Source organism: Rhamphochromis longiceps, linkage group LG10 (assembly GCF_057381845.1).
Source record: "Rhamphochromis longiceps isolate RC_006_pf linkage group LG10, R_longiceps_female_GT1.1, whole genome shotgun sequence".
Taxonomy (NCBI): domain Eukaryota; kingdom Metazoa; phylum Chordata; class Actinopteri; order Cichliformes; family Cichlidae; genus Rhamphochromis; species Rhamphochromis longiceps.
Genome location: NC_140566.1, coordinates 29,841,050 through 29,865,642, shown reverse-complemented (window position 1 = coordinate 29,865,642; position 24,593 = coordinate 29,841,050). Strand labels below are relative to the sequence as shown.

Here is a 24,593-nt window from a genome sequence, read left to right as displayed (position 1 = left end):
TCTATTTCGTATGTCTCTCCAGCCCAGGGGTGGGCAACTCCAGGCCTCGAGGGCCGGTGTCCCTGCAGGTTTTAGATGTGTCCTTGAACCAACACAGCTGATTTAAATGGCTAAATTAGCTCCTGCAGTTCTCCAGAGGCCTGGTAACGAACTAATCATGTGATTCAGGTGTGTTGACCCAAGGTGAGATCTAAAACCTGCAGGACACCGGCCCTCGAGGCCTGGAATTGCCCACCCCTGCTCCAGCCTCACCTGCATCCTCCTAAATAAGCACAGGTAAACAGGGTGGTAACTTCCTAACCTGTGCTGAGTAACCCAAAATATAAACACACATAAGGCTATAATCCTAGTTCCTGCTGACATACAACTTAAGTTTTCACAGTACTCTAAGCAGTTCTGTGAAAACCTAAGTTTGTCCTTACTGCTCCACAAGTTTAACAGGGTAAGTAGTAGCCAAGTACCGCTAATCAAATGCAGTTGTTTAATTGATCAGCAGCATGTGTGACAACTTCTATAAAAGACTTGGCCGTTTGCTGGTCTGTGGTGTTCAGGTGTGTGTTAATGCCATGACATTTCAAGGGGTGGACGTCCCAGCAAATTCACCAAACGTCAAATGGTGGTGCATTTCTCAGAGAAACTGCAAAAACACCCAAGAAATACATCTCAGACTACAGGGCTCAGTTAGCATGTTAAATGTTAATTCATAACACTACAATTAGAAAAAGACTGAAGAGGTATGGCTTGTTTAGAAGGGTTGCCAGGAGAAAGTCTCTTCTTAGGTTTGCAAAGCTGCAAGAACAATGTCCTTTGGACATACGAGATCAATGTGGAGGTGTCTGACCACAATGAACAGCGCCACATCACGCCACATTACGGTGATGGAGGGGTGATGATTTGGGCTTGCAATCCACCATGATAATCCAGTCTTCTCTGTATTCTAGAGTCAGATGTGATGGCATCTAGCTGAAAGTTCAAACTTGACTTAACTTTCCTGCAACAGGAAAATGATCCCAAAAAAGCAGCAAGTCTGTAAGAGAATGGCTGAAAAAGAAAATAATCAAGGTGCTGCAACGGTCCAGACCTCACAATGAAATGCATTGAATTAATTCCAGCCACCTCAATTCCAACCTCAATGGACTGACACAACACTGAAAAGGAGAGTGGACCAAAAATCCTCCACACCACAATCAGAGACTGATACAGTCACACCAAAAACAATTACTTCACGTTAATGCTGCTAAAGGTTGTTCTGCAAGCTACTGAATCAGGGTGTGTACTCAGTTTTTCACACACTGCTTCTGCATTTATGCTGTTTCTCTCAAATAAACATGATATGATGTCACATGATTATATTTAAACAATTCTAGAACTTGGTAAATCAGAATAAAAAAATAGTTGCTAAACCTTTAAAACAAAACTGAGTAAATGCTATCTGTCCTTGACTCACCCTTTGCATACAGTTAGAAAACAGGGCTTCCATTCATATTTTAACTATCCAGACTGTTTAAATGTTAATTTCATGTGAAAATATTTTCTGGTGGGGAAAAAAAAACTAATCATTAGTGAGCCAGTCTGCTTCACAGGTGAACTGATGAGTAGAAACACTGTCATTGGCCAGTCAACTTGCCAAATGTACATTTTTACTGTTCCCATTCCACTAAGCCATTATATCGAACCCTGATACACTTCCACAAAACTTTCTATTATCTTACCCACACTAGTAAACCAGTTAAAGTCACCCGAGGCACCCACATTGGCGGTCAAAGCTATTTTATACCAGTTTCAAGTTAAACAGGCCCTGCATTTTCAGAAGTAAGTAATTCCCTCAAACCTCACGACTGAATGAAGGTAGGCCCGTTACTAATTACTGTTTCAAATATTCAAATCCTCCTCTTTTACTCACTGCAGGCAGCGCTTTGCACTTTGAACAGACACCGTCTTTTCTCTGGCTGCTTTTAATATATATTAAGATAAAAATAAAACCGCCACGAAGCAGTTTCTTTCAGTCTATTTTACCACCACCCTTTGTAACCCACTCCCACAGCAACTTTTGCTCAACAGGTGCAATTGTCAAGAAGTAATGACATGTGTATGACTGCTCAGCTCAAAGCAGCACCATTACTAACACCTGGCTCTCCAAAAATCTACAGGTATCTGCAGCTCAGTGGGTGAGCAGGTGACCATAGCCCTTTGCTGCGTGTCTTTCTCTCTCTCTCTTTGCTTAAAGTCAAATGCCAAAAAAATAATATTGAAAAAAAAAAAAACAGCTTTGTTGAGAAGTCATTAACACAACCAAAGCAATACCAACAACACAATTTTGCATCACACCACATGATGCTGAACACAAAGTGCTTGTACGCCAGCGAATATGCAAGAACTTCCCATTATTTGTAGAGGTGCATGTGTGCCAAATTAAATAATAAATAAAAGAGGCACCTTTTTTCAGAGGCTACATTTATGAGTCGTCACAGGAGATCATCTGCCCCCATCTCACCCAGCTCCTAGTACTCTGCTCTGTTACACCAACACTCTTCATGTCCTCCCTCAGTACACCCATGAAACATCTCTTTTTGTCAGTCAGCATGGTCATCTTGTAAATCTTCCCCTTCGCTCTTGCTTTTATCCTTCTGTCAAAATTCACTCCCACCCTCGTCTCCATCGGCACCACCCTTGTTGCACTCTCATCTTCATCTCTCGTGTGTACTGCTCATTGTTTTGGATTGTTGATTCCAGGTAAACTCCTCGACCGCCACTATTTCTACTTGTTGCATTTTCATTGTTACACCTGTCTCCCTCTCATTCACATACAATTTCTATTCCTTTCTCTCCAGAGCATACCTCCACCTCTCCAGGCTGCACCCTATTCTCCTTACAGATCACTATGTTGATCTGTGGCAAACATCACAGTCCATTGAAAATCCTGCCCGACCTCATCTGTCAGCCTGTCCATCATCAGAAGCAGCTCAGAGCATATCCCTGATGTAATCCCACCTTGAACCCATCTGTCACTCCTACCACACACCTCACCAAGTGCCATCTTAAAACATTATGTACAGGTCTATTTATAAGGCATAAAAACAAAGGTAACCACTAGGAGATGCTCCCATCCCTCAATCTCTAATGTGTGTGTGGATTTGTGACAGACTCTCAAGCTACAGAGTGTCTGTAATATTACCTCCGAGGACGCATAAAGCTTAAATTGTTTTGCATGTATTACCGTTGTCGCAGTCTATTTTGTTTAACATAAACCTGGACTGGAATTCTTCACACAGTTTGTAGAAAGTGGGAGCCCCACGTTCAGCTCCTGAAGCTCCAGATGCTCTCAATGCCGCCTCTGGGTCCCTGGACCTCGGCTTGATAACCAAAGGGAAAGCCTCCTGCAGGATTTGTCAGTATCCCGTGCACACCACAGAGCACGGCCACCGATGCGACCCATATGACTGACCCTGTCAGTGCAGGGCCGGACTGCCAGAGGCCAGAGCCGACCTTTAGATCAAATTAGTCAGACTAGCCAGAGCTAGGAGCTAACCAGCTAGGTGTAACATTACTAAAGAGACAACCACGTTAGCTTGGATGTGTCACACATGCACCTCATGTTCAGCTATACAGAGCTTCAGTAAGTTTCCACAAATTTGTGAACCACTGCGCAATGTTAAATGCCCAGCATGAGGCAGTGACACGTCGCATTGAGGATGCTAACTAGCTAATGTTGCCAGTGATGCAGAGGCCGTCGCTGGCTTCGCTGCTCCCAGCCCCTCAACACACCCACCACAAACCGCCAAAGACACAAGAAATTTACCGTCATGTTGGGACGACTGAGGGGATCCCGAGGCCTCCGAGGCCATGGTTTCCTGAGGGGGGCGTGAGGCAATTAGCAGGGCGGTGAGATCAGAGCTAGGAGCGTCCAAGAAAACAAGCTAACATCACAACTAGTGTCAAGCTAGCGACGAAAGAGTGCGACTTCTGGTTTGTCTTTCAAAATAAAATCACCACTTGTGAACTCTCCAAAAGGCCTGCGTTTATTCGTAATGTAAACCAACATAGAAATAAATACAAGACAAAATAATCATATATCTACTTATTTCGAAAGTTACTTTCATATCTGCCCACCACTTAGCAGTTTTGTGCTAATATTTTGAAAGCACAGAGTCATTTTCCTATAAGTAAACAGCGTTAGTTTCCCAATTCCGGTGTCACCTTTTTGAAATAAAATCGACTTGTTTTTTTCCCCCAAACTAAATCTCGCTTTCAACAGTTAATTCTTAACAGAAAACAAAAGAGATATTTATCAACAGATGATATAAATCCCAATTATTGTGAATGTGCAGCTGGACAGGAAAACACCTCCCTAAAGATTACACTATGATAAACTGATGTAAAGTCATGATATATAAGAGGAACTGAAAATGTGAGAGAACTACACAAGAGTCCAGTGTTCAGTGCTGACACTGGCAATGTTTGTAGTTTAAGGAATATGTATTAAAAATGTTAATTTGAACCTGTTTAAAATATCAAAATCTGTCATCTGTGATGACATTTCTATTCTGACCAAATAAATAAAACAAAAACAATTTTCTCCAACTGAAGTATTAACACAGATGTGTAAATTTGTCATGCGTGTCTGACTCTTCTTATAGCCTCACACAAACACCCACATGATTTGGTCACTGGTGCATGACAGGGGGTGGGGATAATCCAGTCTCAGCCTTCATGTTTCTTTGGTTAGGTAAGAAAATTAGACGATGGCATGCAAAGATGCAGCACATGATGAGTCCTGTCATATCTAGACACCATCCGCTTTCACCTTCTGTTTACTGAAACTGCTGTCCTTCTTTAACCAGAGATATGGAAGAAAGGTAAGGCACTTATTTGGAGTATTTGGAAGTTGACATGTATTGAAATAACACTTTAATTGCATTTTTTTGTGATAAAAGTCATTCTATTCTTATCCATAATTAGAGATAATACTTAAAAAGTGGTTATCAGGTCTAACTGCAGTGAAAGGCGTCACGTGTCAAAGCAGACAGTAAACTGTTATGTGCTTTCATGTCCGAATATCACTTTATCTTGCATGGCTGTATTCTGAATCAGCAGTATTTGTAACTGGAAGTTGGCAGGAAGCGGCTGTGTAGAGAGGATGCCGGGCATGAAGATAAACGGGGGAACGAGTATTTATATCATTCCGTTCACAGCGATAAAGGCACATAAATACATCCGTCCAGCTGGAGTAAACAATTCACTTTAAAGCTGACCTTCTCTTTCAGCTTTAAGTAGCTCAGATACTTTGGCTGAGGTTGTCTGAAGTGAGAACAAAAACGGAGACGTTTTGATGGTTGGCAGTGCAGTTGGCTCAGAAGAGTCCCTAGAGGTTATTGAGGTGCCTGTTTGATTCTCAGAATGCTAATCTTAATACAAAAATAACCCCAGGACTTAGTCAACACAGAAAAAAAGAGGAAGTGGTTGAATGGCCTTTTTTCCGATCCCCAGCTCTGTGTATACTGAAAAGCAGCGGCTCAGATGTGCTTCTCGTGGTGAAGTGTTCAGACTTTTTTGTTTCTTTTTTAAATCCTTCAAACAGTGCGATCATGGCGTTTATCCGCAAGTACCTATGGTTATGGGTGGTCGTTGGCATGGTTTTCGTGTCTGTGGTGATCAGCATCATCTTCATGTTCATCTGCAAGTGCATATCAAGAAAAAGAGGTAGGTTTGAATCTCTGCAGCGCACCTGCCACTAAGTACTGAACAAGCCTTCATCTGCACATCAACGACATACATTTTTACCGCTTTTTTCCTGTTCTCACACAGATTTATTCTCTTCCCCTTCTTATAGCAGAAATGTTGAATTGAAACCCCGATAAGCGAAATGTCAAAACATTATGCAACAAGTGTTTGGGAGCTTTAGAGAGTGCGTGAAGGTGTTTTCCTGTAAGTTTGTGTAGAAAAGTTCATTTCAGGAATGGTGTTTGTCCATTTGGTTGTGTGAGCTGTCAGACAGCTTTTTTAAGGTGTGGACACACTGAAACTGGTTGCGTGGTTCAGGAACCGATGCCTTTTTTTCTGTATACACTGTGTACACCCTGTAGCCAAACAGTCCAGTATTTTTGTCATTCGTATTTGCTTTTTTTAGGCATGACTGCTATTTTAAGCCATGTATGTTAAGATTTTTACCGGTATTAAAACAACTTAAATAATTTCTTGTTATTCTTTTTAAATTGCTGATAAAGCTCATAAGGTAACACTTAAAAATGATGCATGTGCTTTTAATTTTTTTCCCTGTCACAAGTAGAAAGATCTAATTTCAGATGTGAGCATGTGCAGAACCCCACCATTCTGCAGTGTTAAATCGCTTGAGAGGCTTTAATCTGTGGTGGCCTTAACTCTGCTCGTGAGTCTGGATGTTCACATATGACATTATTTAACTATATATGCACAGCAAAATGAAACTTACTAAAAGTATTTTTTTTAAAGAGAAAAAAGAAAAAATTCCTAGAAGTAAAGCAAGATTGGGAAACAACACCTCAATATATTTTGCATACTGGTGTCATTTCCAGTAATTTTATTTGCACAAAAAGTGTTTTTAAAATATGTTCGTTCAGCAACCTTAGAGCTTAGTTCAGTTTGTGATTTGGAACAAGCCAGAACAAAACAGAATAGAGCTAAACTCACTTTCTAGTCTTAAGATGCTATGTGATGACAGTGAGAGGAAACGTTATATGGCACTTACTGAATTCAAGACTGATACAGTAATAAGATGCCATCATTGCAACATGTCAACCTGTGAAATTTCTTCCCTGCATGATCAGTTGTAGGTCTTATCATTGCAAGTATGACACCATCTAAGAGCCTCAGCAATGCAGCCACAAAGTGGCAGACCACATACATTTATAGAGTGTAGTCACTGAGTGCTGAGGCGTGTGGTGTCTAAAACTCACCAACGCCCTGCTGATGCAGCCTCTTCAGAGTGTCCCAAGAGCTCCATGTCATGGGGGTGTCCATGGCTGAACAGCTCCTGTAGGTATAACGTGTAGGTAGCCCTCTACTTTTGTCCATATAATGCATCCTAATATGGTCATCTAAGGCACATAGCTCTACACCAGTGCTTTCTGTTTAAGAGGGGCAGTCAATCAGAAGTAGGATAACTTAAAGAGAGAAGAGTTAAAATGCCTTATTTATTTAAACAGAGGAAATAACTAAGGGACCGTAAGACTGGTCGGAATGAGATTATTTTGAGCTGTGACTGGTGCAAAGTTACTCTAGTTCAAAAATAAAAAATATGGAGTTACAGGAATCCCTAATGTAATGCATACACTATTTTTTTTCTGATACTTTAAATGTGTTTTTGGTAGCACTTTCTATTACAGCATGGTAATAAAGGGGTAATAGTAGGGTAACAAAGGGGAAACGAGAGGGTAATAATGTGGTAATCTCTAAGTTATTGCTATGCAATTACCAAAGTAATAACCATGTAATATCCAAGTAATATTACACGGAAATTTGTGTAATTGGATAATAAGGGCCCCAAAACTGTGGGTAACAATGTGGAAATAGAGCTCGGTAATAAAGTGGTAATAGTAAAGTAAAAAGGAAGTGACAATGATGTAATAATGTGATCATTTATAAATTATTACCACTTTACCTGCAGTAGTTTCTGTGTAATAAGCACAAAACAGAGCTGCAAAATGCAAAACTGTCTGCATCTATTTAATAGCACATCAATAACCTGTTAATAACCTATTAATTAAATGTGTTTGATTGTTACCTGGAATTAATATTATGGAATTATTATGTTATTAAATAGAAACGAGCAGTTTGCATTTTGCAGCTCTGTTTCCTTTTTATTACACAGAAACTACCTGAGATATTTCTAGGTAATAACCACACTTCTTTAAGTTAGCTTTAATAGGTTATTCATATGTTATTAAAGAGAAACAGGCAGTTTTGCATTTTGCAGCTCTGTTTCCTGCTTATTACACAGAAACTACCATGGGTAATTCAGTAGTAATAACGTAGAAATTACCACATTGTTACGTTCTTCTTTCTTCCTTGTTACCCTACTATTACCCCTTTATTACCGAGCTCTATTTCTATATTATTACCCCCAGTTTTGGGGCTCTTATTATACTATTACATACATTTCAGGATAATATTACTCAACTGTAATCACTATTGCTACCATGATATCACTTGAATATTACATAGTTATTACTTTGCTAATTGCATAGTAATAACTTAGAAATTACCACATTATAACCCTCTTGTTCCCACTTGTTACTATTATCCCTTCATTACCGAGCTGTGATAGAAAGTGCTACTGTTTTTTTACTGTAAATATACTGCTTACAGTATATTTACAGTATACTGCTTGTCCTGTGATGGTATTGTACGGTCTCACCTCTGTATTATGCCCTCAGGTAACTGAGGTTATGAGCCCACGAACCTCTCTCAGTGACCTGGGCTTTACTGTTATTTATCCTGGACTTAGGAATAATCTTCCTTCCATATAAGAATCTGCCCACCAACTGGCCGTTTTGAATCACCTTCCTCTTTTTAGTTCCTTTTAGTCACTCATGGTTTGGTATTTTATTTGACTGTTTTTTTTTTATTATTTTTTTTATTTGACTGGCTTGTTTTTTCTTTTTAAATAATTCATTTCTGAAGATCTGGCATTGCAACCATCTCCTGTGGGTGAGAATAAAATGAGTTTGAAATGTACACTCTGTACATTAGGTCATGTTGTGTGCCTGTCTGTTATGTCAGAGACATTCATAAAGTTGCTTCTCAGTGAAGGAAGGTTTTTCTTTATCCAGGTCATGACTCATGTACTGTACAGACTGTAAAGCAAATCTGGGATTTTTAGGCTTTATGAATAAACACCCGGTTCAGAAAAACGTAGCTCCTTCCAGAGAAAGCTGCAGTCAGATTTGTGGAAGTTAAGAGTTGAAGCCACTCATCTTCAGGCTTGACTCACCAGAATCACGCAGAACATGAGGGCAGCGTTGAGACTTTGCCATTGGAAATGCATTGCATCAGTGTTGAGGCGAGAGATCCAAAGGCAGGACCTTCCACAAATAACAGCAAACCTTTATTCATGCTGAAAAGTCTAACACAAAGTACAAAAAATGTACAGGCAGAAACCAACAAGTCCTCCCTGTAACAAAGACTAAGGGGAAGGACAGGGCTATATATTCAGATACAGTCAGGACGAACTGAGCAGAAGCAGGAAAGGAGACGTTACAAAATGTTTTGCAAAAAAGAAATGATGAAACCAGAAACATACAGAAATTTTTTTTTTAAACAGAAATCACTAGAGTGTATGAAATGTTTATTTAGCTCCACTAAAAGCAGGTGTCAGGGGGTTTGACGGTGGGGAAAATCTTGGACAGATGGACAGTAGTCAAAGAGCTAGACAAACTATTGGTTTCTTTGTCTTTTCTAGTTCTTTGTGGTTTCTAGTGATATTTTGTCTTTTATTTGTGATATGAGGTGATCAGCAAGATTGAAAGAGGCAGTTTACATGACCTGCTGTGATGTGAGGTTTGCCAGGCAGGAGTCAAAGAGGAAGCCCACAGATGAGATTCATGGATGTAGTGAAGGAGGGCATGGGGTGAGGATGTTAGGGATAGGGTGAGATGGAGGCAGATGATCTGCGGTCATGACCTCTAAGGGAGCATCTGAAAAAAGAAGTTTCCTCTGTGTTTCACTGTCTCATCTTTTGTTAGCACCTGTTCCTCTGCCTCTGTGGCTGCTGTGAGCTTCTTGTCCCTGTGTTTAGCGTTGTTTCGTTTCCTGTGTCAGTTATGTTTCGTGCCGTTTGGACCATGCTGATTGCTTTCACAGGTGTGTTATCCCTTTCCCCCCGTGCGTCTCATTTTCAGTATACTGCATGGTTTTTGTACACATCATTGTAAAAGTAACTAAGCTGTTACGTTATTATAAGTGTCAAAATGCAATATTGTTTAAATTCTAAAGCCTAAACCCCCCAGAAATCAGAGAAAGTAGCTTCATAGTATCTAAATCTAGTTTTGCAAGTTCAGTGTCACTAAACGGTCCACCTAATGCTAAGTCCTGTGACCTGACATTGTACTGCAGAGATAACTTTTTTTGTTCTCAGCAGTTTTATGGGGCCCCTCAAGACAGATCAGAGTGGTTATAAGATCTTATAGGAGGTAAATGTTATCTTGACAAGAAGAAAAAATAATGACATCTTTGCATCAAATGTCCTCCATTATTTTATGAATCCTTTCATGTTGTTTTTTTCCGTGATGGGTTTCAAGCTGTTGGCGACCAGCATCATTAAACAGAAATCTGGACACCTGACACACAGGATTGGTTCATTCCACTTATTTACTATACCCTTAGGTGCAAAATAAGTTAAAGCAAACTGAAATGACCGTCAGACACCAGTTTCATTTTTAACTCAACTACCTCTTTTTTTAAAAACTCACTGCTAAACCAACACATGCACGTGTTCACCACAAATCATAAGCCGGAAAGGGAAGAGAAACCAAACCATGACACACTAGAAGCTAAACTACTTACTTTAAGGGTTTGTTGCAAGCCAGAAGAACAACTATTATAATTGTATGAATTACTATTATTAGGGGGTGCCCTCTGGATCTGATTAGCTTAGATGAAACTTTAATGATCCCTGTGGGGAAACTGGGCTGCATCACCACAAAGCGGGGCTTCGTGCTGGTTGAGCGTATGCACATGTATAAAGAGCTAATAAAATACAACACAGACACTAATCATAGGTAACAGCATGTGGAGATAAAAGAACACTGTGCATTTGAAAACAGCAGAGTTGTTTGTTTATTCATTTATGCATTTAAATATGGTTTGTTTAGATGCTTTAAACATACTTAAAAGTACTTTTTTCCCCATTTTATCCTATTTAAATACTCTTATATCATATTTGCATTTATTTTTCTCCTTTGTTTGTAGCAACACAATCCAAATCTGTTCTTGCTGAGCTGTGAATAAATCCATTTAAATGGCCTTTAGGTGCAAATATATTGATCTTTTTTCCTAATTGACTTTGAATTAACTGTGTTTTCTTTTTTCCCCCCCAACAGGCCAACACAAAATCCCCACTGTGAAAAACGAATTCAACTTCAAAACTGAGTAATGCATAAATGTATACTTATCATATAACAGTGAATGTACACAATGGATTGTACTATACTAAAAACAGGCGCAGGTTTACATTTAAAGAATCAGACTTGTTGTTTTTATTGCTATTGTCTGACTTATGCTTCAGTGAGAAGTCTATGTCGCTTCTATGTTTATTGTATTTATTATTAAGCAGTGTTTTTATCAAACGGGGAGCTATTTCTCCCATTTTCATTTGCAATGCTAAGCTAAACTAACCAGAAAAAGGGCTTCAGTGCTGAATCATGAAATTCCCAACACAGCTGATGGTGTTTTCAACAAGCAAAACTAATTTTAAACCAACTTTATTAGCACAAATTGAATTGTTATATATTGTGTGTTTAAATTGACTCTGCATAGCTAGCTATAATGCTAACTGTAAGCTGCATTTGTAACAACCACACAGTATATATACAGTCTATAGCAAAAACAAACTTTCAGACATGAGTTCTTACTGAAATACAGCTGTTTTAATATTCCTTGGAAAAAAAAAAATCACAAGCAAATATGATAATACATACAGCAAACATGCTAAAAAATAGTGTATTAGCTAAACTACTTCCACCATTCACTCTGTGGGCTGTGATGTTCTGACACATCCAGGATGTAACCAGTATAAAAATATGATACATTATAAATGTAGTTTTTTTTGGGGATGAAAAAACTTGGCTGGGCAAGTATAGTATCAAAATCATTTTCCCTGTTCCCTGACATCTGCGTAACCATTCATGTAGCGTAATAGTAACATACAAAAAGTAACCAGTTCCCCACTGCAGTACCATCCACACATTCTCTTCCTCTTATCCTTGTTAGGGTCGCGGGGGGCAGAGCCTATCCCAGCTGCCATAGGGCTACAAAATATGTCAGCATATGTTACATTTAGACTTTAAAAGTTTATATGTCACATTTATGGTGTTCTGTTACATTTTTACAAAGTTGCAAAAAAATCTCTATGTGGTTTGGTTACTTTCCAAGCACAGCACTGTAAAAGCCAGTAATGTAAGACACCCCCCCCCCCCCCCCCCCCCAAAAAAAAAAAAAAAACCCCAAAAAAACCCCAAAAAACAAAACAAAAAACAGTATTTTTGTGTTCATAGAGATGAATTTCTTGGGGTTTTTTTATTGAGCTTGTAACTGATAGATTTCAATTGCGCTTACATGCAAACATTACTTGAGAGTTGTCCGTCATACTAGACATGATACAGTCAACGGTTGCTAGGGAAGTGTGTGCCTTCTCCAACCGGTTAGCAGTGGTTCTTTGAGGTTTCTGGCTGTCACTGGGTGAAATTGATTGCAAACATGTCACTGAAACCAAAAACCTCCCAGTGATTGTTTTGGTTGCTAGCAGATTTCCATGGTTACCTGTAATTTTTCATGTCAAGGATGACTCTCTAATACCAAGGTACAACGAGTTACAGTAATCCAGCTCAGTTGTAATAAAAGCATACATTACTGTTCTGAATTTATCTTTTGACAGGATGGGTTTTGACCAGTTGCCTCAGATGAAATAAGCTGGATTTCACTGCTGCTCTGACTTGACTGTCAAATCTAAAATCCCTATCCATTTTAAAACCCAAATTGGTGACAGTGGGCATACTGTGCTACACTGTCCATGTCCACAGGAAAGGACTCACTGGTGACACCCAATAGAGCCATGGGGCAGGAGATATAGGGAGAAAACCAGAGGTCAGAATCAGAATACTTTATCAAACCCCAAGGGAATTATGGGGTTATAGTTGCTCCAAGACAATAAGAACAGTAGCAGATTGAACTAAATTACAAAATATAAGAAATAACGGTAATATATACAAATAACACAATTATAAATATCCAGAAAATTACAGCGATTTAATATATATGATTGACATTTTACTCTAAACAGTAAAACTTTGTTATTTTCACCCTAGAGGATGTGTAACTATTACACTGTGTACTGTGCATTAGTTGGAAGTCCACATATTGATCAGCATAGGAGTGTTAGCATAACATGCAGTATATGACATTTATGTTGTACTATTTGGAAACTTTTTTCTGCAAGGCTTCCAAAAAGTCTCTGTGTGTCTGTATATTTTACGACCACAGCAGTGTAACCAGTTGATAATGTTACAAACTTGTGACCAAATGTAACACTGAACTAGCAGCTCACTCTTACCACAAAACTTAAAATGACAGCAAGACTTTGTAACTGATATATTTCAGTAGAAAGTATAATTCATGTCTGCATCATGTATCCAAACCAAGAAAATGTGAAAAAAACAAGGAACCAGAGCTTTAAAAGTACTATTGTGTTAAACATTATATTTTAACCCAAACACTGATTCTTTTCTAAACCTAACCAAATAGGTTTAATAGGCAAAGGTAAGAAAGTTGGTTATATAAGTAAGTTAAAAACAGTTATGTGCTAAATCTCAGCAGTTTTAATGGCTAAAATTTAAAAATGGATAGTTTTTTCACTTAATAATAGATTTAAAAATTAAATGAATATGAAAGTCTGTGACATGCAGTATTCAAAGTTGGGTCTCTAGTGTGCACAGCCAATTGGCTTGCTCCGCTACCTATCCCTCCAACCTACAAAATTTGTGCAAGTGAAAAAAAAGTATAATTTTGTTCACATGGATACAAATCAGATTTGGGCCAAACCAGAAAAGTGCTGTTAATTCACAAATAAGTCCAAAACAAAGAATTCTATTGGCTCTTTAACAGCAACTGTACCACAAATCGTGAAGGATCTTTTAAAGCAGCAGCAGCTGGCTTTTCCACAGACAGATGGAAAATCATGTTCAGTGGAAAGTTCATGTCCAAAAGCAGGAATTAAAAGTTGTGACTTCATGAACTACCATCAGACTGTGTTGGGCATTTTGTGTTTTGAGTTTCATTTATAATTTCTAGTTCTTTATGTTATTTACTCAGCTTTCTCTCTGTTGCCACATTTCAGTCCGTACAAGTCATCCCATATACATTATTAATATTAATATTATTATTATCATAATCAATATTCATTTAAACAAATGATGCATTTAAACATTTATGTTTCCCCATATTTTCCATATACTCCATATATATATTTAAGGGACCATGTAGCTTAAACATGTCTGTTGTACCAAAGTAAGCTCTGCAGACCTTACACTACTGTGTGCTCACATCCAGATTCAGACATTGCAGACTTTACATTCTTTAACGTAGATTTTTTCGCTTGACATTTTCTCTTGTCTGCAAATTTGCAGGAGCAACAAATACCAGCAGAGAAACATTGAAACGGGCACTCCACCTCTACCTCCGCGGACACAGTTTCTCATGGCAGGCAAGACTTTATTATATCTCTCAGTGGCTCCTACAGATTGCCCCTCCTCTTATGAAACCACGCTTCCTTCTCTCACTTTCAGATCTTTGAAATTAAAGCCTCATCCAGTCTGCCATTTGACCATAAACCACAAACTAAAGGGCAGCGCGTGTTCACCAGTTTACATGGCAGTGACAGTTTTATGCACAAGATTCAGATCCAAGACAGCACCACATATTCTGATCCAAGCTAAGGTTTCAAACTTACTAAGAAGTGTTTATGATGTCTGTTTTGTCAAGGATTTGGGCCAAACAAGGAAAGTGCTCCTTATTTTACAAGTCAGACCAAAACGAAGAGTATTTTTGGCTTGATGTAATTGTAACTGTACCACAAACTGTGGAAGGATACACAGCAGTCTGCTCCTTCTCATTTTTAAATTCAGACTTATTAAAAGTAGAATAGGAGTCAGAGCCTTCACCTTTAAGACCTCAGCTCCCAGTTTGGATTTGAGAGACGCTACCTTTAAGATAAGGGTTAAAGCGTTGTTTTTTGATAAAGGGTTCGATCAGGGACCATCTTTACCTTCTTGATAACCCTTTCAGGCGGCTGTTGCTGTGAAATTGAACTGAGCTGAACTGAATAACAGAAAACATTTATGAGTTTTAAAAATGTAAAGTCAAACTGGTGAACTTCACAAAACAAGTAGTAACCTCAAGATGTTTAGCCCAGCCAGCAGCTGACAAACATCAATAATATGACAAGCTCAGGCAAGGAAGAGAGAAAGACTTCTATTTTGACTTGCTATGCCTGCCTCAGCTGTAATGCTAAGCTACAGGAAGCACAGCTGTTTATTAAGAATGCCCCTTCACCCACAACAGCAGCAAGAGGTGGTGCACAGAAACAGCCGTCTTAATCACAGCTCCGCTAACCACATAAAACACAGAACACATACAGCTGCAGTAATGTTATACACTAACACAAAAATGGCTAATCAACACCGGATAACTGTAACTGCCGTATAGCACTAAAGCCTAGAACACATAAACATCACGTATACAGTCCCATAAGTCATCGGGTCATTTATGTGACATCAGCAGTTTACAAGTAGTAATATTTAAGTATTACTAGTATTAAAGTATTAACAAGAATTGCACTTAAGAAAAAAACTGAGGGGTCAACAGAAAGTTTTCTCTTTAAACAAGCTGAGAAAGTTGATTCTGTTGATCTGAATGCAGCGTTTTCAGCAGAAGAGTGACTTCTTCAGTCTTGGCTAACTGCAGGTTTCCCCAACCTTATAAAAATTTTCATAACGAACAAAACTAGCACCTTTGACTAACGATGGGCTGTGAGGTCGGTTTCATTATGATTGGTATGCAGTGGCGGTCCTAGCCTGTTTGGTGCCCCGGGCGAACACTCTCCTTGTTATTGATCCCTTTACCCCGAGTCCTAAAGTGTAGATTTATTTTCTTACTCTTCTTATATTTATTGTTTATTTTCTTGCACTGCTGTAACTGGAGCCTCGTCGTCTCGTCTCTCTATATGCTGGACTGTATGTAGTGGAGATGACAATAAAGTTTACTTTGACTTCAGCAGCGAGCAGGCACACTGAGGGCTCTCGCGCTCACTTTTCGCATATAGAATTTCGAAAAAACATCGGTGCAAATTATAAGTCTGTATCATAATGTCTGGTGTTTTCGTGTTTGTTGTATGTTTTTATTTTATTTTATTTTGCAAGTTGGTTATTAGATGCTCACGGTGGCACGGTGTTTAGCACTGTTGCCGCACAGCAAGAAGGTCCTGAGTTCAATTCCACCATCAGGCCAGGGTCTTTCTGTGTGGAGTTTGCGTGGGTTTCCTCCGGGTACTCCGGCTTCCTCCCACCGTCCAAAGACATGCAGCTTGGGGATAGGTTAATTGGATAAATTACCACTAGATGTGAATGTGCGAGTGAATGTGTGTGCGAATGGTTGTCTGTCCCTGTGTGTGTTGGCCCTGCGACAGACTGGCGACCTGTCCAGGGTGTACCCCGCCTCTCGCCCTATGACAGCTGGGATAGGCAATTTTGGTTTTTTTGCCGATGCCCGTGATGCCGCCCTCCACCACAATGCCGCCCCGGGAAACCGCCCGTGTCGCCCGTATCAAAAACCGCTACTGTTGGTATGCCAGTCGTCATTACCGTTGCTCATGACTTGCTCATCATTGGTCATCAGTACCATTCACAGAGAGTTAGGGAATGACTGCAATCACAGCAGTGTAGGATGGTGAAAGATGAACCCTTCTGTTTTTCTGGTTGCTAAGTCTGTGAAGATGATGTTGTAACATCCTGATGACACGCAGTTTGTCCTCCAGTAGATGATGAGACTCAAACTTTAAATACTGATCAGTATTGTTGGTTTATGGTACACACAGACTTTCAAATGTCCCCCATTGCTGATGGAAAGATCACCATCTAAGAAAACTAGCCTGTCATTTTTTTACTCTGCTCTGGAGAACTTGATATGTTTGTCCACCAAGTTAATGAAATCAGTGAATCCTGATATGTGCTGAGGTTTGGTTTTCAGCCAGGTGTTGTCCACATACCTGAACTAATGGCTCAGTGGTGTTCCAGGAGAGAATAACAGAGCCCTATTTTCTACTTTTTCCATTTACAAGTTAGCTACACTGAGCGAAACTAAGGAATCCATGGTGCACCCATGTTCCTGCCCATAGTACTGGGATTGAAGATGCTGCGTTCAGATGAACAGAATCAACTTAGTGGAGCTTCCTTACCTTGATGATAAAGCATTCATCGTGACAGACTTTACTAGCTTAGTTAATGTTTTATGCAAGCTTGTTTCCACCACTGAAAAAGTCCTTTTTTGGCATTAGCAAGTCAGAAGTTGAGGTTATTTTGTTTAGTGAGCCTAAATTTCAAGATTAAAACCCAAAAATCTATGTTATGTTCTGTTTTGTTTTTTCCAGTGGTGGAAACAAGCTTCCATAAGGAGTCGATGGAAACTCATAGTTTTGGTTTTTAGCCACAAAACCAAACAAACTAGTCAAACATTTTGCTGAGGCTGTCAGTAACTTTGCCCAGCTTTGTTCATATTCAACTAGAAGGGCTTCACTAAATAAAACCATAGGTAGTAGATAAGATGGATGTAGTCACTCTGGCAGTTATTGGTTGATAAAGGAGTGTTGAAATTGGATTTTATGTATGATCTGATATCTTTGTGTTAGTGGTTTTCCTGCATTATTATAATAAATGTTGGTCCCGAATCAACACTGCCATAGACTGGTCAACTGTTTGGAGAACTCAGTTTGCATTAACCAAGAAGTTAGCTAATGCAATTGAAAGGTATCACGAGCAAGCTAACAGCAAGCTAAACTTTGTAATATATTCATTATAATGCATAAATGAATAAAAATAACACCTGAAATCCTTACTGTTTGCTCCAGAAGAAAGGTCTATGTAGACAACAATTTATTTATTTTTTATTATTAAAACAACAACAACATTTTCCCTACTTTACAAAGCTTTGACATCATGATTGGTCAATTGGATTGTTGATCCTAGACTAATATTAATAATGATTATGCAGGGACAACAGCGCCTGGATATCTGATCTGATTCTGGAACGGTACATGTGTGATTGTTAGCCACTGAGCACATCTTGAATAATCCCTTCTTCTTACTCGTAAGCCTCAATTATACTGTCCATGTTTGCAAGTCCCAGCGTCCAAGGACCTTTGGAGTTTCCTGCTTTAAACCTTCTTTATCAAATTATCAAAATGCTTTCAAAAGTGTCTCACTTGCCAGCATGAGAGATAAGAAAGCCTCATTACATTAAACCCACGTAGCTTCCTCAGTGAGTTTTTAATATGTCCAAAAGTAGTCAGCTTGTATTTTGGTTTATTTGTTCATATTCTTGATGTGCTTTTAAAATCTAAGAGTAACCCCTGAATATTCAACTACGTGGTCATTTTGTTTGTTTGTTTTCCATTCAACATAAATATTTGCCTTTTGTTTAAACTTCATAGCAACACTGTACGTTTTCTAAATATTCAATCTGAGGCATGAAGGTTTAATCTTCATGCCATCTTCAGGCGAGTTCTTACTGCTGCACTGCCATGTTAAACTCATCTAGTAACTAACTTCTAACACGATCGATCAGACAAAGACTGACTCACTGGTTCCCTGTTTAATCCAGAACTGAATTTAAACTCTTCTTCCCATATGCATAGTACAAAATAAACATATATTAAATATCATATTATCCAACCAGAGCACTTTACTCTCAGACTGCAGTGATACTTTTGGTTACTCAAGTCTTTAAAAATAGAATGGGAGTCAGAGTCCTGAGCTATCAGGCCCCTCTCCTGTGGATGCAGCTCCCTGCTTGGCTTAAAACTTTCCTTTTTGATAAAGTTTACAGTTAGAGCTGAATCAGGTGTCCCTAAACCATCCCTTAGTCGTCACTCACACAGGCCTGGAGATCAGTTGGTATCCTCTGGTTGCTAGGGGAAAATACGTATTTCCTGATTGGAGGTTGGTTGCTGAAGGTTGTAGCTATATTTACTGCAGCAAAAAATAATTTTACCTTGAAGGCTAATAGTCTTTGTTTTCAGTATTTATTGTGCTTTTCAACATTTTACTACTGTTTGGTGAGGAGTTTGTGCGTATTTGCATGCAGGTCTTCCATGCAACTGTGGTAGCCTGCTGGTGGGAGGTTTCCAGTACACCACTGTATAACTCTTTGCAAATAATTCCACTTAGCAACTTCCAGAAACTGCTCATCAGCTGGTTTGGTAACATACTTTTCCCCCTTGTGACCTCTAGTTTCCAATGAGTCACTGACCAGTCCAGTCTAGGCCTGCATGACTAGGGCTGAAGCTAACAATTTTACAGCGACTGTCAGCAACCTCCAGCAACCACCCAGCAATCACTGAGGAATAGCATATTTTTCCCAGTGTGACTGGGGCCTTAGGTATAGCCTCAGGCTGCTGGGAGATGTGCAACAATGCACTGACCATCTCTTCTCCACCCTGTTGTGTTTCTTCTGCCATCACTGTAGGGTAACTTTTATTCTTTTTCTTTCCTTGTTTTTGGTCTCTCTGTGCTCTTCTTTTCTGTCCTCTCTTTCCCCTCACCCCCATTGCTTCCCACAGCCCCTCCCTGAGTATTTTTTTGTTGAGGGTCTCGTCCTGTTAAAGGAACGTTCTTCCTCCCCACTGTTGCCAAGTGCCAAATCTATCTGTAACAATCTTCTACTGACCAGCTACCTATATGCACTGCAACAATAAAATTAACCTTAAATATGGAATTTGCTGTTTCAGAAGCCCAAAGCTACGAGAACCTGGCTGAGGAGAGCCAGAGCATCCACGACTACGAGGATGGCAACTGTGAGGAGAATGTAAGCAACCACGAGGAAAGCATCCACGACTACGAGGATGGCAACTGTGAGGAGAATGTAAGCAACCACGAGGAAAGCATCCACGACTATGAGGAGAGCACAGAACTCCAGGCTGACTACATCAAGATGGAGGAAGACATCATGTTTCCTCCTCCTCCAATCTTCAACAGCATGAGCGGTAGTGTTTTGGAGGCCCAAAGCTACGAGAACCTGGCTGAGGAGTGCCAGAGCATCCACGACTACGAGGATGGCAACTGTGAGCAGAATGTAAGCAACCACGAGGAAAGCATCCACGACTACGAGGAGAGCACAGAACTCCAGGCTGACTACGTCAAGATGGAGGGAGACATAATGTTTCCTCCTCCTCCAGTCGTCAACAGCATGAGCGGTAGTGTTTTGGAGGCCCAAAGCTACGAGAACCTGGCTGAGGAGAACGACTATGTGGAGAGCGTGGACAATCAACCGGACTATGTGAAGATGGACAAGGAAGATCAAGCAGGAGACAACACCTCCACGGAAGACTATGATGACATCGGGGGTGAAGAAGACGATGAGGAGGACTATGATGATGTGGGATAAAACCCAACACAACGAGATGGAGACAGTTTTGAATTCTGCTGAGCAGAGATTATCCTTACTGAAGATTTCTCTTGTCTTTTTGTATTTTTTTAATAACATTCATTGAAAAAAAGAAAATAATTGAAGTACTGAAGACACTGAAATCTGCCGAGTGGTGTCGAGACAACTGGTTTGATCTTTAAGACGGTGATTCTTTTTAATATATCGAAAAAATTCTGTTTTTCATCTGAATGTTGGAATTGTTTGTTTTTTTACTGAATACATTAACAAGCAGTGACTTGCACAGGGTCCCAGATTAGGATGATATCTGGATTTGCAAACTACACATGAAAGCAATCAAACTATATTTCTTTGTCTTCTTCTGACTTAAATGTCAGAAGAAACTCTTTAGTTTTAAACATGAAGCTTTTGCATATATCATGTGTAGATCATTCCCATGGTTTTTGAGAAGGAACAGACTATGTTGCTGGTGGCTTTCGTTATGCTCAGTTTGGCGAGATTTGGTACTTTTTTAATGAGCTGAATCAACTAGATCAACAGTGTAAGTAAGGTTTTTGCTGTATGAAACACAAAAAACTATTGGAGCTTCAAATTTGATTCTAACTAAACATAAGACATGAAATCTGAAAGTCTGTAACTGCAACAGCCTGAGATGTTTTTCTTTCTTTATGTGTTTGTTGATTTATTTATACACATGAACATTGATATAAGATTAATATGTAATTTTTGGGGGGATTTTTGCTTCTTTTCTAAACTAAATATCAGTGTAAAGGGGGTCTCCCCCTGTCCAGATCCCAAACATTATCAGTGAGGCGTCTGACTATCGATCATATGGTGGGTTTGTTTACTTTTGTATATCAGTTGGTCCGTTTGAGTGGTTAATAAGTGGGCAGTGATGACATGTTTGCATGATCAGATCCCGGGCAGTGAGTGAGTGGGGCACAGGGGCAGTGATTACAGTGGTTGGTTATATGTATGCACAGTATCTATACAGTCCTGTGAAAAACTAAGGATTGATTTGTGATTCAGTAGCTTATAGATCCACCTTCAGCAGCAATAACTCAGAGTAACTGTTTTGTGTATGACTTTGTCATGGTTGTGAAAAAATGTTGCTTCACGTCTTTTGTTTACGTACAGCTCTCTTGAGGATGCGCCACAGCATTTCAGTCGGGGTCAGGTCTGCACTTTAATTCTTTTCTTTTATTCACCATGATGTTGTAGATTTACTGCTGTGTTTGGGATCATTGTTCTGCTGAGTCAGCGAATTTGCTTTAACTGCTGGACAGATGGCCTCACATTTGACTCTAGAATACTTTGGAAAATACTTTGGCACACAGAGGAGTTCATGGGAGACTGAAAGGTGTCCTGTGACTGTGAAACAAGCCCAAATCATCATCCCTCCACCACCGTGCTTCACAGTTACTATAGTGTGTTGGTTTTTGCCAGATGTACTTTTGCACAATGTCCTTACATTTGCAAAGACATTGTTCTTGAAACTTTGTAACCGTAATCCATGCCACCATGTTTAATTTAGACAGAAGAGACTTTCTTCTGGCAACTTTTTGAACAAACCATACTTGTTCAGTCTTTTTCAAACTGTAGGCAAGGCAAGGCAAGTTTATTTATATAGCACAATTCAACAGCAAGGCGGTTCAAAGTGCTTTACAGAGACATTAAAAAACAAAAACAAATAAAAAGCATGATTTAACATGAGAAAAAAAAGGAACAGTAGATAAAATCAGTAGTTAAAATGTACGTTTTGAAATTTAAGCTTAAAAGTAAAACAGTGTGGATTTGGTGCTTTATTCAAATGCAGCTGAGAACAGGTGAGTCTTCAACCTGGATTTAAATAAACTGAGTGTTTCAGCTGATCTGAGGCTTTCTGGGAGTTTGTTCCAGATATTTGGAGCATAAAAGCTGAATGCAGCTTCTCCGTGTCTGGTTCTGACTCTGGGAACTGATAAAAAACAGGATCCAGATGACCTGAGGGATCTGGAAGGTTCATACTGGGTCAGGAGGTCACTGATGTATTTTGGTCCTAAACCATTCAGAGCTTTATAGACCAGCATCAGAACTTTAAAGTCTATCCTCTGACGGACAGGCAGCCAGTGTAAAGACCTCAGAGCTGGACTGATGTGGTCCACTTATTTGGTCTTAGTGAGGACTCGAGCAGCAGAGTTCTGAATGAGCTGTAGTTGTCTGACTGATTTTTTAGGTAGACCTGTAAAGATGCTGTTACAGTACTGTACTGTCATGAACTTCAACATTTAACATGCTATCTGTCGCCCGAGATCTGGCACTGGGTTTTTGCGGTTTCATTGAGCATTGCACCGTGTGACCCTGGCTGAATTTCCTGGGACGTTTACTTCTGGGAATATCATGGCGTTATGTTAACACATATCTAAATGCTCCAGATCAACAAACTGCCAAATCGTCTGCTTTTGTAGAGGTGCTCACTCTCTTGGCTGTCTATTAACTGGAGTTTCCCCTGATACATCCAATGGGATGTGAGTGTGTGAATGTTAGACAAGGTGTTTGGGTACAGAAAAAGCATGTGTGTGATTGGGTGAATGAGGTAGCAAAAAAAGCAATTTGAGTGCCCAGTTACAGTAGAAACGTGCTGTATAACTCCATTTACCATTTGATTCATGTGGAAGCAGTAAAGATTTACTCAGTATCTCACAGGACTGCTTAGAGTCCCACATGACTGTGTAATACCTACCCATATTTAAGCTGTATGTCAGCAGGAACCAGGGTTATAACCTTATGTGTATTTATATGAGATGATGATGAGATGAGATAGCCTTTATTTGTCAGTTGCAGGTCTTTTGCCCACAACCGAGGTGACAGACCTTGCCGACCATACATACAATACAAACATCACATTGGGGAGACAGGTCAGGCCAGGTAGCGAGGAAAAAAAACATTGAAATGTGCAACACAAAAGGATAATACAGGAATGCACAGGTATCAACACACCATAACACAATAAACACAGACAAGCAACATGGGAAAGAGTTCCAGTGTGTACATCTGATCTGGGACCGCTACAATCTTTCGACTGCGCCTCCAGCTGACCCGATGTCCACATCATGTCCACACCTAACCCCCGATGTCACATATTTTGGGTGACTCATCACAGATTAGGAAGTTACCAGCTTCTTTACCTGTGCAGGTGGCAAGAGGTGCAGGTGAGGCTGGAGAGACATGAGAAACAATGAGAGGAGGTGGTAGATTGCTCTCCATCCTCGTCGAGAGCTCTTTCTGCTTATGTTGATTCATCTTGTAGATTGCTCTGAGGTTGCCTTTTGTCTTTAATTCATTGTCATTTGTTAATAAGATTTTTGTTAATAAATGTCACTTCTTTGCACACATTCCTGCCTCGAGAACTGCTTCATAAACACTCCTTTAAAAACTTTGTGGTCTCAACCACCTTCTGCGTGGGGTCTGGTCTGTCAAGGCCTATTATGAAATCTCAGGTGTTTTTGACTTTATAATCTTGCTGTTTTGAAACTGGATGTGACGACCGAGCAAGCTGTGGCTCTAACTTTTAAACTGAACCCTCACTGACTAACAAACCTGTCAGCCAATGCCCTGAGTAATCCTCCTTTCTAAAACTTAGAATGACTAAAATGTACAAAATGGACTCAATGTTATATCCGATATGATCTGTAATGACTGAGTTTTTATCATTATTTTGTGCTACGAAGCTTCAGTTTTATCAAAAAACTATTTAAAATAACCAAAATGGTAAGCCACACTGTTACACACACGCTGTGGTTTGCTGCTTTAAATACTCACTTGAACATGAAATAAATACATTTGAAGACCAAAAAAAAAACCCCGCAAAGAAGTTTTGATGAAAAAAAGATGACAATACTGAGCTATTGTTGGCTTAGAGTTATACAGCACAGGGAAACAGCAGCAGTGGTGGCATTTTAACTGACATCAACAAAATAACTTGTAAGTAACAGACACATGATCAACGCAGTGGTCAAAGTGAAACTGTAAGTTTAATTAGAGTTACTTTTACAGATGGTGTCATACTGTGCATGCTGGTTCCCTTTAACCCAGACTTTTGGATAACTAATGCCTGCTGAGGATTGGAGAAAGTCTGTAGGAATTCTGGTGTATGCTTCTCCCCCTGTAGCCACACTGCCCCCTGTGGGGAGGTTTGCCTTAGCACCTAA

The 24,593-nt window shown here is 39.7% G+C and overlaps 2 protein-coding genes across 2 annotated transcripts in view; one reads left to right on the top strand and one right to left on the bottom strand.

The window, feature by feature from the left end:
• rabep1 (rabaptin, RAB GTPase binding effector protein 1) overlaps positions 1 to 3,938 on the bottom strand; it is a 43,640-nt gene extending 39,702 nt beyond the window's left edge. The window contains exon 1 of the mRNA XM_085421267.1: positions 3,800 to 3,938. Coding sequence (XP_085277393.1) covers positions 3,800 to 3,845 — 46 coding nt within the window. The 5' untranslated portion in view covers positions 3,846 to 3,938. The remainder of the gene's footprint in view (positions 1 to 3,799) is intronic.
• A 797-nt stretch (positions 3,939 to 4,735) lies between these two features.
• On the top strand, positions 4,736 to 24,107 carry scimp (SLP adaptor and CSK interacting membrane protein). Its single transcript, XM_085421266.1, has 5 exons — positions 4,736 to 4,856; positions 5,579 to 5,700; positions 11,076 to 11,124; positions 14,376 to 14,452; positions 19,748 to 24,107. The coding sequence occupies exons 1-5, from the start codon at positions 4,846 to 4,848 to the stop codon at positions 20,401 to 20,403; spliced, it is 915 nt and encodes a 304-aa protein (XP_085277392.1). The 5' UTR covers positions 4,736 to 4,845; the 3' UTR covers positions 20,404 to 24,107.
• The last annotated feature ends 486 nt before the right edge of the window (positions 24,108 to 24,593 follow it).